The following is a 17,222-nucleotide window of genomic DNA, read 5'->3' as shown; positions in this document are numbered from 1 at the left end:
ACGAGTGAAGCAATGCCTCTGCCAGCAACACCAATGGCTCTGCCCCATGTCAGCCTCTGCTCCAGCACCCCTTCCACCTGAGGGCTTCCCAGCAAATGGCAATCCTGAGAGACTGAGCAGAATGCACTCTGGGTTTGTGAACATCTAAAATCCAACTACACATCACACTGGTTCGGGCGCAAACAACCAGCACTTACAGCAATACCACAAGGCACCAGCGCTGCCCAAACACCCCTGGTGCTCACCTCCACGCAGGCAGGACATGAGGGGTCTGAAACACAGAAGAAAGCTCTCCAATCAGGAGCCAGCAGGTCACACCGGGGCTTATCCCAGCTCTGCTCCTCTCCATCAGGTGCAGTGCCTTGGCAGTTGAGCAGTCCCAACTCTCCCTCTGCCACAGCTGCTCGCAAGGCTCCAAATCAGGATCAGCCAAATCATCCCCACTACTTCAAAGTAAGAACAGGCAAAGTTTCCACCCTTCACACCATCTGATTGCACGGTTCAGATTTATCTAATTTCTCCCAAACATAAAGGTGCTTTTAAAAAGGTCTGAGGCACACAAATATTTAAAGCATGTACACGTGAGTGCACACACACACGTACAAGCACACTCTGCAGCTTCGGATACTGCGGATAGTATCGCTCTAATAAAGGCAGCATCTTAAACAGAAACATGTAACCATTCTGGCCAGGAACCAAACCAAACCAAACCCTCCCTGGCCCCTGGCTATCCATTTAATCAGACTAAGCCAAGTCCTTCTGTGGTGCTCCCAAGCTGGGCACTCTTGGCCTTTCCAGGCTGCCCACTCCAGGAATAAGGTAGCGCATCACTTCACACACCCGGGAGGCTGCTTCCAGCACAGCATTTACAGAGCATCTGACCTTTATTTTGGAGATAACTTAAGTAAAGTAACATGCAAAGAAACACTTAAGAGTCTCATCTGCCTCGGGCTCCTGCAAATCCTTTTCTTTTCCTCCCTGGTAGCACAGAGCACTGGACGCCTGTTACTCATCCTGGTAAAGCACGGCGTGTACATCCACGCTGTCTGTCCTTTGGCTGGAGCTGTGTTTGCACATTTCCTGTGGGAAAGGAGGTGCTTTGCTCCTGAAGAATAAAACCATGGCACTGCGTGGGCCACGGGGGTGCTGGAGGGGACCAGCTGCCTGCACTGAAGGGGTCTGCAGGACCTGATGGGGAGATGAGCTGCAAAATCAGCTGCAACTTGCCACGATACAAGTGTGCTTCATGCCCACAGGATCAGCTCTCCATGACCATCCTGGTGCACGACAGTTCCTCTTCCACAGCATCTTTCCTCCTGCCATGTCTGACCTTCTCCGCATCATGTGCTTGGCCAGATTCCTAGGGGTGAGCCTTGAATCTGGAGTAAGTACAAAAACTGTTTGAACTACAGATAAAATCTGTATTAAGTCAACTAGGATCAGGGTCTGATATTTGCTGAAAGTATTTCATAAATTGTAGGTGTTCTGTACCCATGCACATTCAAACAACTCAAGATGAAGTGTGGTCTTCAACTTAACATCAAGGGAGACCTCAGTCTTCAAAAACTGCAGGGAACACAATTTAATAGGAACCTTCTTATATTAAACAGGATTATCTTTAAAAAGCACTGTCATGTATTTACTGGTTTACTATGAACAAATGCTTTTTTAGAGGTTCATTTCTGTGTGAAGATAACCATGTTCTTTTATAAAACTGACTCAAGTCATTTGCCCTGTCTTTGGAAATGTGCATATATTTCAGAAGAGGCTCCAAGTGTCTTCCTCACTACAAAAAACAGTCATGGAGAGACACCAGTGGCACCGCTCATGGCCAGTGGCCCAGCATCAGGAGCAGGAGCGGGGTGAGAGCAGGAGCAGGGCTGGGGTGGGGGGCTGTGCTCCTGGGGTCACTGCTGGGGACCCTGGTGCTGTCTTTGCTTTGCTGATTCAGCAGCTGCTTGTTTGCAGAGACATCGTCCATGTCCAGGTCATATGCCAGCTCTGAAAGCAGAAGGAGAGAGGTGGTTAGTACTGGGTGATGTGTGCCAGCATCCTGACCCATGGCACATCCAGCACTGCAGGCCAGCTTCTGGCAGCTGGGGACAGCTGGGTCCAAGTATGGGTGAAGGCATCATGACAGAAATGGGTGGGCCAGAAGAGCTGAGCAAACATCGTGTCAGTCCTGTAGCCAGCACTGCTCCCAGAGTACTTCCCAGTACATTACACCAAACCTGATGCTTGGAAACACTGAAAAATCAGATCTATAAGGTGCCCCAGTAAGAAAACAAACGAGGTAAGGGGAGCTGGTTTACTGGAGAGCTCCTCCCAAAGACAATCAGCTGAGCTTCAGAGTGGGTGTTTAGCAATGCAAATCATGTCTGCTCCCCAGACACCACAAGGATGCAGGCAGGAGTGAGGAAATCCAGTTACCCTGAACCAGGACAAGGCCTTGCTCACCAAATACCCCCTGGCTGGAGGACCTGAGGAGCTCAGCATTTCTGCAGTTTCATATACGTGTGTGCAAAATATGCTCCCTTCCAGCACTTACAACACATCCATCCCATCCCCTGTCCACCTCATCAAAGCGCCGGAGAGAGAGGAATGTGAGTGGCTCACACACCCCAGGAATGCTGGTGGTGCAACATGGGGACTTAGAGCTGAAGCACATGGGAGCTCCAACCCAAGAAAACATCCACAATACAAGTTTTGATGGTCCTGGCAGAGAAGCATGGTATTATTGGGAGAAAAGCTTGTGGCAACCCATCACTGGCTGCAAAGGACCTGCTGAGAAGTAAGTCACAGTTGCCCTTGTCTCCCTGGAACAGGGCAGAATAAAAATGTCCAAGTAGACAATGTGGAAAGGCAGCAAACCAGCAATTCTCACGGCCAAGAACAAAAAGCAAGAGGTGTCTTGAGATGCCATTAGCCAGATCCAGCTGTTTGTACCTGCCAAGCATCTGGACCAAGTGGGTGCACACAACTGTGGCACGAGGCAATGGGTCCCTTGATCCCCTTCTGCTGCTGCTGCTTCCATCACCTTCTTGGGTCCAGGGTTCTCATCCAGTTGGGAATCAGTTAAGGCTGCTCATCTCACCCCCAGAACCTGGCCCTTGGAAGTGGAGGAAGCTGGTGGTTTCCATCAGAAGAGACCCTGGCTCAAGCCTTTCACAAGCCCTCGTGGATCACCAGCATTCTGACATGTTTGGATCATCCCACCCCACCCCTGAGAGAGAATCCAAGAGGCTGAATAAACACTCTAGCTAAAAAACACCACATCAGTCCAATAAGCACCAGTGCCAAGGCAAACAGGCAGTGTTTCTTCATCAAAACTACCCAAACACTGCCAAACAAAAACATAAGGATGTCAACATGACAAGTGAGTAAGGCCAGGCCATCAAAGAGGGCCAGAATGTCTGAAAGGGAGCAGATACCCCCACACACAAAGGGCCAGGTGCAAGCAAAACCCACCTGGGAAGCTCTGACTTCTCCAGGAGATTCCCACAGATATTGTGATTCCTCTTCTCCACAACTTTCCTGCTTTTCTTCTTAAGAGTACAGATAAGCTGCTGTCCTCCAGAGCAGGAAAAGGTGCCACTCAGAAAGGGATGTGCCAGGAGGCCACCTCTGCCCATCCTGTCCTGCATTCCAAGCACGGAAAGAAAAAGTCCCTCTGGCACAGGGGGGCTCAGGCTCTGGGGCAGTTGGGGAGCAGCCTGGCTGCAGCATCTGATTTCCCCAAGCTCATTTCTGGACAATAAGTGAAGGGATTTGGGGTTAATAAAATCACAGCGGATCATTTCACAGTTGGTTCTTTCACACAAGGCTGGTACCACATCCCAGCAGGGCAATGACAGCCTGTCTCACCGTGTTTGGGAAGGTGTTTCCACACACTCCAAAGACTCCTAAAACCTTTAAGAGGCCCCATGGGCACACAGTGCCATCAGGAACCCATGTGGTTCCAGGCCAGCCATCCACATCAGATCAGCATAGCTTTTGGAGCAGAATATGCTCTTATTGGACATCCTAGCAAAACTAAAAAAAATCCCTAGGAACTGAGTCACTACTCTTGCCTTCAGTCTAGCAATTTGAAAACCAAGGGTGTTTCAGCAAGGTCCTTAACAGCCCAAAGGGCTTTGATGTTCCCAATTAGTCTCATTCTGCAAAGCTGTGATTCCTGAGATCAGAGGTCCTGCAGTCTGCAGTGCAGCAGCTGAATCATGTAGGGAACTTTCAGCCAAGGTGGACCAAAATGATCATTTCAGTCATATCCTTTGGGAATGAAAAGGACATGTTCAAATTCTGGGATTTCACCTGAACTTGACTAATGGTGATTTTTAAACCCAAATGGGAATGGTGATTCTCTCATTCATCCTCCTAAGCCAACTGAAAGAGAAGGGAACAGAAACCCTCTTATCATCAGAGACTTGAGAGCCATTTTCCTAGCCTTGTTAAACTGCTTCAGAAGTTTAGGGCTTGGGTGTGCCATTTGTTTGCACTGTCCCTTCCATCCTTTCCTCCTCTGGGCTTATTTGGGCCAAGCTGTGTTTTTAGGCTTGATGGATTCAGCCATATGTCTTTTATTTTGTATTAATAATGGATCTGTAACTCTTGCAAATCCCTTTCACATAACTTCTGCTAACTTTTGGTACAGAGCAGGAAAGGAAAACAAAAAGTATTAGCCCCTAACAGACCAGAGGCAGCTGATAAGCAGGTTCAGGCAATAACAATGTTAAAAATAAATAGCTGCAATGATAATAATAATATTACAAATCCAGAAATCCAAATTAGCAAGTGTTCTTAAGCAGGTACTTCTTGAGAGGGCTCCATTATGGTTTCCAGCCTTTGTTAGGATCCTTGGCTAGTCCTGGTCACCCCTGCATCCCTGCACCTCCTGCTCCCATGGTCACCAGGAGAGAAGAAACCCCAGCACCAGGGATGGAGCTGCAGGACAGACAGTGAGGAAACAGAAACTAACCTCCCACATCCACCATTTCAGTCAGTTCACCAAAAACTCTGCCTTTGTGTTGCAAAATAACAGAAGAGAAGCTGCTCCTTTGCCTCCCTGCTCCCCAGCCACCTTCTGCATTAAAGGTGTCCACTGTGATCACCCACTTAGTTTGCAGTTTCTGCTACAAAGGGGGGAAACTAGAAAAATCTGTTTCTGTTTATAATCTGGTTGGAGTCCAGAGGGTATTACCAACAATCCACACTAATTATGTATTCAATCTCCACTAATTTTGCCCCATCTTGTCCTCTGGGCTGTGGATTAGATAATCCCCTTAAAATAATAGTCAATCACTAGCTCTGCTTCCCCCCCTGCCTGCAAGCCGAGCGTGCTGGGCTGTTTCCTGGAGTCCTTGTGCAGCTGGTGAAAGGTCTCCAGCCAAACACGAGCTGGTCCTTCTGGAAGCATCTTTTGTAACAAAAGCCCCTCTAACGCAAAGCTGCTGTGCTTTGAATCACAGAACCATTCAGGTTGGAAAAGCCCCTTGGGATCACTGAGTCCAACCATCATCCCTACTCTACAAAGTTCTCCCCTAAACCACATCCACCAACACCACATCCAAACGACCCTTCAACACCTCCAGGGATGGTGACTCCACCACCTCCCTGGGCAGCCTGTTCCAGTGTCTGACCACGCTCTCTGAAGAAATTTTTCCTAATGTCCAGTCTAACCCTGCCCTGGTGCAGCTTGAAGCCATTCCCTCCTGTTCTGTCACTGATCACCTGTGAGAAGAGACCAGGACCAACCTCTCTACAATGACCTTTCAGGTAGTTATAGAGACTGATGAGGTCTCCCCTCAGCCTCCTCTTCCTCAAACTAAACATTCCCAGCTTTCCCATTGCTCCCAGGATGGCAAAAGCTTGAATGGTCTCACAGTATGGGTGACAAACCCTCCCACCAGCTCCACAACACCCACTTCCCGCACCCACAAAATCAAGCAGTGGCTTTTTTCCATGGATTAGAACTAGAATTAGGTGTCTTTGCACAAGCCTGTTGGGCAGGAATAATTAAAAAGCTCTTGCTGAATCACACCAGCTCTGGAGATGGCTACAAAAGACAGCTGAAGTGGGAGGAGATGGTTTGGAGTTGGTATCACAGAACTGTCACAGCTGGAAAAGACCTCTAAGATCACTGTGTCCAACTGCCAACTCCCCTGCCCCAAAATAAAAATAAGTAAAAATAAATCAAAAATTTTAAAATGCCCACTAGAGCATTATAGTAGGTATAATAAGTGTCACAGCAGCTGGCACAGAAGCAGCCAGTAGGACCAGCAGCAGCGCACGCATTCCCACGCCAGATCCACTTCAGCCAACTGCAACACCCCTTTTCACCCCTAAAAGGGCAACATGGTCTTAAGCAAAGAAAGACCTTGTAGCAAATGCCACTCTGGTTAATGACCTCCAAGAGGACAGAGCCTGGCTCCTGTGGGCTGGCTCAGCTGCTGCCCAGAGCCCAAAGCCAGGGAATGTCATCTCAGGCAGGCATCTGGGCTGCCTGCCTGCCCAGCCTGGCAGATGGCTCCAGCCATGGACCTAATATAGTAACGGAGTGGTAAGGGGTGACCATACATGAAAACTGCTTCATGGTGTCATTTGATATCTCTGCTGGTGCCCTGCACAATGGCAGTGGGTGCAAAGGGGATCCCCTCACAGGCAAAATCATCCTCCCCATGCAGCGTGTTCACCAAAGGAGGCTGCTGAGGGGGCTGAAGCACTGGTGGGGACACGGTGATGGGCCTTGTTTCCAAATGATGGAAACTCTGTGCTGTGAAGGGACTAGGGAATGATCATGACCATGTGTGTCCCCTAAGTGCAAAACACATCAGGTAGAAGTGTCAGAGACAAGCAGGGCAGTTTGGCAACCTCCTGCAGATCTCGTGGTCAGTTGTGAACATCTGTCTGTGCATGTCCTTCAGGACTGCTCTAGGAAAGCACACGCTACCATCGCTGACAGGAATTACAGTCCCTGGGGTGCATTGCTGTATTTGATTTGCTTAAGCAGCAAGTTTCATCACTGTGGGGAACAAATCGCCAGGAGATGCAGCAGACTCCAAGGCAAGACTAGATTTCTTAAAGAGAGAGATCTTTGAGTCAAGCCCAAGCCCTTGACTCATTGCAAGGTGAAGTGTAAGAGCCTGTGATCCCACAGACCAGACTGCCTGACCCTGGGTCCCACCTTTCTCCATCTCTACAACAGCAACAACTCCACTCTCTCAGGTGTTTGCACCTGTAGGCTAGAAGAACAGTCCAATTTCATCCCAAACTCTTCCTCCTGGAACACCAAATGCTCCGCTCGCCTCAGCTTCCCCCTGGCTTTAACCAGCTCACACTACAAACACATCTCTCCCTCCACAGAGACAACATCTGAACCCATCCATGGAGTTACGTGGCCCAGCCAGCCACGACTGCACGGATACAGCTGGGATCCCCAACCCTCTGCTTCTCCAGAACACCTCAAAGCTCCACCAAACACCTAGCCGAGCGTGGTTTCATCTCACCAGGGGAGGTTTTGCCCTCTGTCTTATTACCACTAAAATCCTGGAGCACCAACAGGTTTGCCAGTTGCCTTCTTGTGCGAGGAGGGGCAGCAGCCCAGCCGTGGGTGCGGCCGCGCCAGGCTGGAATTAGGGCGCAGCGCCGGGCTGGCCCCGGAGCCTGTGTTGGCACAGCTGAGAGATCACCAAGATGGATGCACAGCATGTGCATGGTCTTGTGCCTCTGCTTTTCCACCTCCTCCGCAGCAATTTAGGAGGTGTGGCTCTTGGCAATACGAGTTTGGGGGGAAAGAAAAAAAAAAAAAAAGAAGAAAAATGCAGCTCAGCATCATCCCGCTGCCGCCGGCGACGTGGCTGAGGGAGCCTGGCATGGCTCAGCAGCCAGGGCTAAAACCAACTGCTGGGCAGAAACCCAAAGGAATTGGGTCTGGGATTGCTGACTTGCAAGCCAAGGCTTCTCCCCTGCTTGCCTCCCTGACACATCCTGGCTGCCCGTGGGCCACCGATGGCCGCAGCCACCTGCAGACCACAGGCACCACCACAAAACCAGCACCGCTTCACAGGAAGCTCCCCCAGGACTGAAGCAATCGGGAGAACAGCAGGCAGGTTGATTTGAGGGTACCAAGTCATCCATCATGGAGAAGTGAGGAAGCTCCAGCTCAGCCCCACGCCAGGGGAGAAACAAGGTGCTGCTCAGGGAGCACGAGGCAGTTGGCTGTGAGCCCTGCAAGCCGGGACACACACCCTGGATCAAGCTCCAGCACTACCACAGAAGTCTCATCCACGGATATCCTCAAGCTTTCAAAGGGGCAAAGGGACAAAATGTGCCCCAAATCCCCCCACATCACATGGAACAGGTAGAGGGGCTGCACTATGACCCCATTGCAATTGACTCCTTCTCCATCACACCTTGGCCACAGGCTGGTGCCAAGGCAGGGCTGTCATTTATGACATGGGTCTATGTTTACTTTGAAAACCTACCCATTAAATTCCTCCTTGCTCCTTGGTGTGCTCTAGATTTACCCCGAAGAGAATCTGGCGTCTGCAATTGCACGAAGCATTTTCCCTTTGGCAGCAAGTGGAAGAGTTTCTGCATCGCACTCGCAGAGCGGAGCCACAAAAACGTGTTGAGCCAAACACACTCATGTAATCTATTAAAAATTAGCACATCTCATTAGCATTATTAATTGGAAGTCCTTGTACTTCGATGGTGAAGCAGCCTGCCCTGATATCCAGCTGTACTGTCCAGAAGAAGAGCTACTACCTAAAGGAACTTAGGAGAAAAGAACTGAGAACTCAAGAGAGCTAAACATGGCCAGACAAAAGCAGCTACAGAGGCAGGAGTCAAGAAAGAAAAAGAAGAAAAGCTGGAAACAGAAGAATATGAATGGAAGTGAAGTGGTTCATGAGGCAGCAATATAGGACTGAGTCAAGCAAAGTTCCTGCAGCTCCCCCACGTTCCCCAGCCCACCCAGATCTGGAGTCACCCTCTCCCTCTTTGGAGACTTTCAAGATCTAAACCCACTAAGCGATCCCTTCTGATCACTCTGTTCCAGTCTGAGACATCTCAGGACAGTCTTGATTTTGGGAGGTAACGTTCAGTGATAGCAGAGCAAAATGAAATGCTTCAGCTCTCCAAGTTCAGGACATTTAGTGACACTCATGTACTAGCAAGACCTGCCAAGACAGTCCTAAGGGGAACAGGATTGGTCCCTGCCTTCCAGCTGCTAAAAGCAGCCCTCAAGGCAGAAGGATATTTCTCAGTGCTTGATCAGAAGACTCACGGTGGTGTTACAGCATCCACAACATCTGACATCTTCCTTTGTGACTCACCACGTGCAGACACCAGACTTGAAGAGGGTCCAGGCCATGGAGAACAGGATTTGTGGCATTCATGCTCCAATTAGGCAACGAGGAACGTGCCTCTTCAATCAGAAGGGACCAGGACTTTGTGCAATGTCTACACTCAGTCAGAAATCCCAGGACATCCATCCTTGCTGTATGCTTTTAAGGAAAAGAAAAACCAAAGGCAGCTGGTGTTTTGCTGCTTGAGCACACAGATAAAGGGCCTAAGCAGCACTGCCAGCCCAGGGGTCAAACTGACAGAAACCCCACCAAGGATACAACTCATCACACCAAGAAAAATGTCTGGAGTGAGATTTTGGGTCATAATCCAAACAATTTGGGTTGGGCACAGATGGACATACTTGCTCAGCCCACAGGTAGAGCAGGCAGGTAGAATCAGGCATGGTGGTGCACAGGCATCTGCTGAGCCTGCCTCTGCTCTTGGAGAAACTCCTGGGGTTTTATGCTCTTACAATGCCTGGGACCACTGGTGTGGATGCAGAGCAAGTTCCTCCTGCCTGTAGCTGGGACAATGTTTGCACGGAGCCCATGTTGATGCCAGAGAGCTGCCAAGGGCAGGGAGCAGAGAGGCTACACCACCCCCCCAGCTTTTTAAATTGCATTAAGCTGCTAAGATAAATAAATCAGCTTGAACATGCAGCCACAAAAGTACCCAGGATGGAGACACAGCTCATGTGAGAGCACCCAGATTGCTCTGGGGACACATCCATTTCATTGCAGTGAAACAAAGAGGTCACAATGCAAGAGACTTCCAAGAGCCAAGTCCATGGATGCCTCCCCCTCCACCCTATCTGTAGCACTCACAGCTCACTCTCAGGAATGTCACAATCACAGTGGAAAATCAAAATAAAAAGGCTACATAATCCAGTTTGTAAATCTCTTGAAAAATACCAAATCCTCTCTAAAACGGATTACGGAGATTAGAGATAAGAGTTTCCTGGAAATCAAGAATTGCATTTCAGCCTCCCTCCTCTCCCACCCTCCCAGAGAAGAGAAAAGAAACAGGCTCATGCCCTGCACCACCTCACCACACTCCTCCCCAGCCATCACCCCAGCCTTGGGGAGCAGCAGCAGCTCCCACCAGCCTCTGAGAACAGCCCAGCTGCTCCTACCTGATTTTGCCCCAAACACTATTTTGGGACGTTCCCTGCTGCCCAGACCTGAGCCTGGGGGGCAACATGCACTGGTGGCAGGAAATCTGCCTGCATCAGGGAGAGGAGGAGATGCCTGCCAGGCTCCTGCACACTTTTTGGTCCCATCCCTGGGACCCTGCAATGTGCTGCTGCTGGTTTGTGAGCTGCAGGAGCTGCACCGGGCCCTGCGGGTGCCCAACAGAGAAATATCCTCTTAAATCAGGCTGGTCTTCTAAAAAGCAAGATTTTTTCACTTGGCTGTGCCAGTGGTGACAACATTATCAGTAGGAGAAAGGCCAAACACGTGCTGGTGATTTAGCAACCCTGTCATTATTATAAACTGTAGTAGTACCTAGAAAGGTTGGACCCAATGATCCTTGAGGTCCCTTCCAACCTGGACTTCTAGGATTCTATGATTATTCTGATAGATTAAAATCAGCATTTTGTTCAATATTTTGACCCAAGTATCCACAGCCAATGGCAGTAGAAGGATTTTCTGTTGGGAATTTTTATTTCAGGAGAGTTTTTGTGTTTCAATTCTTATTTGGAACACCACCAACAAAAAGAGGAGATTGCAATATTAGCATTCCCAGCAGAGCACACATTCAAGTTCCTGACCTGCTGTTGCTCAAGGACTTCTGCAGCTGCAGATGCCTGTTTGGAGCTACAGTTAGGTCACTTGGAGTGATGCTCACAGAATAAGGATCAAAACACTTACAGCTTGATCAAAAGGACATTTTATGAACATTGCAGCCCAAGTTAAGTGCTGATGTGAATACTGGATTTGCCCTTATATTAGCTCAGCTCAGTTCTAAGAAAATTAACACCCTTTTAAATCATGCACTCAGTTCTTATTTGTTTCATGGTTTTGTGCCTTATGGCTTTGAAAACACATCCTCAAACCCTTTCCATCACTCTGGCTGTGTTAGGATCTGGAAATCACCTTCTCCAGAGGAATAAGGGGGGGTTGCTGCTTTGTATTGTTGCTCCACCTGCTCTAACCTGAATTTATCCACCATATATAATTTAATTTTTCCCCCACAAAAGGGGTTAACACAGACACTTTCTTTTCCTAGTAGAAATTACTACCTGTAAACAAACAACTAAAAACTGAAGGACAAGCACCATCAGTGCTCCTTTGAAAAGACATAACAGAAAAAAAAACAAAGCAGGGAAAAATCCAGTCTCTTTTCTGCATTTCACTTGCACATTAGAGGGAAAATGAACTTACCAGTCCAGGACAGGGGATGTCTTATTGGTGCAATACAGCCAGTTAGCTGTTCTTTAGAGATATTCATCTCAAAAGCCAGAACATAAAAAGCATTTCCCCTCACACCCCCCCCACCCCCTTTTTTTTTATTTATTTATCTTTTTAAATTTTTTTTTTGTGCCAGCTCACCTTAGCTGAAAAGCACATTGAGATTGTAATTATGGGAAGGTCTCATCTGGTAGATTTGTAAACTCTGCTATTGGCTTGAATTACTGGAATTAGCAAGGCTAATTTAATGTCACTGTTCAAAATAGCTCTGATTTGGAATTTCTTAATGGCCTTAGGAGAAGGAGTCTTTATGCATACTGCAATCTAGGCTTCATTCTTAGACTAAATTCCTTCTCATAGATTTTGTGAATGCCCTGTTTTGTAGCCAACACAAACTCTGTCCAGTAAAATAATGTAAGGACTCAGAATGAAAAGAGATTAGCTGTTCCCTGCTCCTGTTATTTTAAAGCAGAAATAACTTTGGCTTCTACTGATTCATAGACAAAGCTTGAAATGCAAAGCATGCTCAACTCCAGATTCAGCATGAAAAGGACCTTAAAATATTCCCGAGTGCAAGTAATGGACTTATTAGCAGGATGAAAAGAGGCACTTTTCACAGAATCCCAAGCTCTTTAGTCCTGTCATATCAATAATCTTGCTTAAGAATTTCGTTCTATTTACATTTCTTTCCCTTACAAATGTCCTGCCTGACTCCTATGAAATACAACATTTACACTTTTAAAGTGTTAATTTCTTTCTGTTAAAGCTTGGTGGCAAGTGGTGTAAAAATGTCTGTGGATCACCCAGAGCCTGAGCAGCAGCCTCAGGACAGCGTGTGACCTGGGGCTGTGCTGCACAACCTGCACTTGTACACCTGACAACTGATAAATGAGGAGGTAAATTTAAAAACTTGGTGAAAAGCATCTTCCTTAAATCACGACAGTTACTTTTGCTGGAACTCAACGTACCTGCAAACTGTTCTCTCCTTTAACACCCACAAAAACAAAGTTGACTGTAAGAAAAAAATAAAAAAGCTTTATAGGTATCAGGAAGGAAATCTGCCTTAAGTTACCAAAATTAATTTATTTTCTTTCTTTCTTTCTTTCTTTCTTTCTTTCTTTCTTTCTTTCTTTCTTTCTTTCTTTCTTTCTTTCTTTCTTTCTTTCTTTCTTTCTTTCTTTCTTTCTTTCTTTCTTTCTTTCTTTCTTTCTTTCTTTCTTCTTTCTTTCTTTCTTTCTCTTTCTTCTCTTTCTTTCTTTTCTTTCTTTCTCTTTCTTTCTTCTTTTCTTTCTTTCCTTTCTTTCTCTTCTTTCTTTCTCTTTCTTTCTTTCTTTCTTTCTTTCTTTCTTTCTTTTCTTTCTTTCTTTCTCTTCTTTCTTTTCTTTCTCTCTCTTCTTTCTTTCTTTCTCTTTCTTTCTTTCTCTTTCTTTCTTTCTTTCTCTTCTTTCTTTCTCTTTCTTTCTTTCTCTTCTCTTTCTTTCTTTTCTTTCTTTCTTCTCTTCTTTCTTTTCTTTTCTCTTCTCTTCTTTCTCTTTCTCTTTCTCTTTCTTTCTTTCTCTTTCTTTCTCTCTCTTTCTTTCTTTCTCTTTCTTTCTCTCTCTCTTTCTTTCTTTCTCTCTCTCTTTCTTTCTCTTTCTTTCTTTCTTTCTCTCTCTTTCTTTCTCTTTCTTTCTTTCTTTCTTTCTTTCTTTCTTTCTTTCTTTCTTTCTTTCTTTCTTTCTTTCTTTCTTTCTTTCTTTCTTTCTTTCTTTCTTTCCCCAGTTTGCTTAGTCTTCGCAAGATGGTTTAATTTAAAACCAGCACCAAGCAACTCTTGGTGATTTTCTCCCTTTGTTTGAAGAAAGGGCTGAAAACCAAAGGCATTTCAGGAACAAATAACAAAACTGTGTAGAAATACCAGGAAAGCAGATGGAGATGTCCCCTCTTTATGGAAGGAAGGGATTTTTTTCTTCCCTCAACTCCACATCCCTGTGACAATTTGCACTGGTTAGGGAGCATTAGAGCATGGAGGGGATAGAAGATGTGCTGGGCTACATCTGTCCATGGACCTCCTTGAGACAGCACCAGGAGAGACCCAAAGCCCTCAGAAGGTGGTGACACAATGAGTGGCCATCCTGGGATGGTCACACATGACATGTAGAACCAGCCAGGGATGATTCTCACAGACCCAGCCATGCTGTTTTGCTCTGGAAAGGCAAAGCACAGCCACCGCATGCTGCCTTTCACCCAAGGGTTTCAAAGCACAAGACAGGCATTAATTAGTGCCTCTGCTATGCAGAGATTAATGAAGCACTGAAGCCTCATGATCCTTGAGAGCTGAGTAGAAGCCTGCACTCACTGGTGGCTAAAAGTGAGCTGAGGCTGCAAAGAGGCTTCATGAGCAGTGACGGGCAAACTGGGAAAAAAGCCTCTGAGCACCCTGAGTCCCTCTGCAGCAGTGGCCTCTTCCTCCTGGGATGCTTTTAATTCCTCTGAACACGTCCCAGCAAGTCCCCCTGTGAAAGTAGCCATTTGAGGGTTTTGCTCCAAAAACATTCTTTATGGCAAGTCACTAATCTAGACACACCAGGGAGCAGGGGGGTGAGGAGCAGTCCTGTCCCCCAGCATCTGCTCAGCCTCTAAGGACATCTCAAGAGGTCTCTGACACTAGTGGTCATTTTTCCTAACGATGAACTAGACAGCCCTGATGAGATATCCTGCATTCATGTGCCAAGAAGCAAAAGAAGCTCCTCAAACCATCATTGTTGCTTTCTCATGTGCTGCTGGGCTGCTGTGTCACCCCTCCCCGGGGGGGACAGGCTGCACAAAATGAGCAGGCTGCCTTTTTCTGACCATCTTCCCAGTTCTTCCAGCCTTCAGAGGCACCTCCAGTAGCTCTGCCATGGGAAAGCACCCCAACATGCTCAGGTCCTTCAAGATGCCCCAGAAACAATCCTTGCTGCAGCAGTTGCAACCTTCGCTGGGTCAAACCCACACACCTTGGTCACTCTGGAGGCCTCTGCTGTGATGCTCTAGCAAAGCAGCCAAACCTTCTCAGCCTCCTGATCGCCCCATTTTGCTCACTTCAGGCTTGCTGGGTGCCCCTCCATATTTCCATCTGTCTGGATGACTTGATGTTCTCTTAAAAGCTGGTCAAGGCATTTGTCCAGGACGTGGGAGCCAAGCAGCAGTGAGTTTAGATGAGCAGCCTGCAGCTCCACTAACATCCCCTGCCACTGCTTCTTTAGTAACAAATGCCTGGATGAAATAGGTGAAAAATACATTAAAAAAAAAATGATAGCTGTGCAGCAGAGAGCTGGAAGGCAAGGGGGCATTGCCAGCCCCTGCAGCTAACGAAAAGTCATGGCTGTGCTGCAGCTGCAGCCTGGGAAACCCATTAAGACCACATGGAGCATCAAATGGTATGTGAGGTGGGTGCTGGGCTTGCAGGCACAACGGAGCCCAGCAGAAAGTAGGTCCAAAGAGACCAGAGAAACAAGGGTTTCTCAGCACATGGCTGCTTTTACCTCCCAAAAACTGGGAGGAGCAGGTGGACAAGCACAGCCCTGCACAGCTCCCTGGGGAAGTGCAGAGACACCAGGGGGTTGCACAGCCCTGAACTGCAGGTCAAAGCAGAGGCAGAGAAAGTATCCCCCTGTGCATCCACCCCATCCTGCTGCAGGATGCAGAAGGGGAGATGCCCAGGGAGGGACCCCTTGGAGCAGGGCTTACTATAGGGGCTGCACCTGTTTGCTTTGCTTTAGGGTTAGTGCAATCCCACCAGTCCCCCAGTGCAGGTTTCAACAGGATGGAAGTGACTTAGGAACCCCTGGGCATTCCCCCACAGTGGTCCCAGTTACCCTATATTCCACATTACAGGAGCTGGTTAAGTACTTTTACAGACAGGTTTCTGCTCCTTAATGTATGCAACTGGTCAGGGTTAGTCTTTGCTACGTTAGCAACTGAAACCCCTCTCAAGCCTCGTGCTCCCCAACCCAAGCACAGCAGCTCTTGTCGTTCAACGTTTAGAAGTACCTCCTTGCTCTGTCCTTATTTTTGGATTTAATTTTATCTCTTTGTTGGTACACAGGACCATTTCTCTTTTTTCCACATTTTTTTCTAATGAGTTCTGGCAGTGGGAAGATGTTTGTAAATCACACAAGTATTTGTTTTACTGGAAACATCTGCTTCAACACATTCGTCTCAAAAAAACTTCTCTTTTTTTTTTTTAAATTTATTTTTTTTTAAACAAAGGTATTAAGCTGCAATGTAAATTGGGCACATCTGTTTATGAGTCACTGCAAGAGCACTGCCTCCAATGCACCAGAGCACACAGATCTCCAGGGGCCTGATCCAGCAGAAATTGGAAACTTACAGCTCGCTCTGCTCCCCCTTCCGGCACCGCTTTTCCAAGAGTACTGCTGCCTGATTTAATAAATTAAGGCCACTAAATATGAAAGAGCTATTCAGCATCTGCTAACAGCATTAAGTGTCTGGCCCAGTGGACACTTAAGTATCAGAAAGATACTTAAGCTGGTGCCCAAGTCCACGAGCACCTGAGGACTGAGCTCAGGGGAATTACTTGTGGCTGAGGCCTCCAGACTGCACCTACCTCTGCCGTGGTGTGCTACCATCTCTGCTGCCTTCAGCTGCTCAGTGCTGCTGTTGAAAACATTCAGAGAAGCAAAGTAGAAGGAAAGGCATCAGCTGAACCTCCAAGACCAAAACCTGGCCTGGACCACGTTGCTCCAAGCCCCATCCAACCTGGCCTTGAGCACTTCCAGGGATGGGGCTTCCACAATCTCCCCAGGCAACCTGTGCCTGTGCCTCACCACCCTGACACTGGATAACTAACCTAAATGTCCCCTCTTCCAGTTTAAAACCATCAACCTTGTCCTATCACTACAAGCCCTTGTAAAAAGCCCCACCCCAGCTCTCCTGTGTGCCATTCAGATACTGGAAAGTCACTACGAGGTCTCCTTGGAGCCTTTTCTTCTCCAGGCTAAACAATCTAAACTCTCTCAGCCTGCCTTGGTAGCAGAGCTGCTCCAGCCCTCTGAGTGTCTTCATGGCCTCCTCTGGACCTTGAGCCTCATTTAGTCTTTGCCAAGGAAATAAAGCTACAAGTGCCAGGAAGGGAAATGGAAGATGACAGCACATCAGATGCTTCCTGCCAAGAGACTCAGGAGCACCAGTGGGGAAGCTGCCCCTACAGGGAAGGAAGAGGAGAGTGTTTGGGGTATAAATACATTCTTCCACATTCTCTGTGCTTCCCTTAGCAGCTGATTTAAGTGGACAAGAGAAGAGACATTGCAGGCTCTGGTCTGCCATGACTTTGGGGAGCACACAACTTTTGTTTATTTACCTTTTACTGGAACGACCTGCACGGAACCAGAAGAGGATGAATGAAGGTACCAAAGCTGCAGAACAGCCAGCAGAGAGTTACCAGAGGATATTACTCAGACTCTGATAATAACCACCAGCTCC

General features: G+C 47.5%; 1 protein-coding gene across 1 annotated transcript in view; it reads right to left on the bottom strand.

Moving 5' to 3' along the window:
- Positions 1-852: 852 nt before the first annotated feature.
- The window catches only part of GPC3 (glypican 3), a 141,268-nt gene continuing 124,898 nt past the window's right edge, over positions 853-17,222 (bottom strand). The window contains exon 8 of the mRNA XM_051630195.1: positions 853-2,001. Within this exon, the coding sequence (XP_051486155.1) occupies positions 1,826-2,001 (176 nt within the window). The 3' untranslated portion in view covers positions 853-1,825. The remainder of the gene's footprint in view (positions 2,002-17,222) is intronic.

This window comes from Apus apus, chromosome 12 (assembly GCF_020740795.1).
Source record: "Apus apus isolate bApuApu2 chromosome 12, bApuApu2.pri.cur, whole genome shotgun sequence".
Taxonomy (NCBI): domain Eukaryota; kingdom Metazoa; phylum Chordata; class Aves; order Apodiformes; family Apodidae; genus Apus; species Apus apus.
Note: the sequence above shows the minus strand (reverse complement) of the source record. Positions and strands in the feature narration are given on the sequence as shown.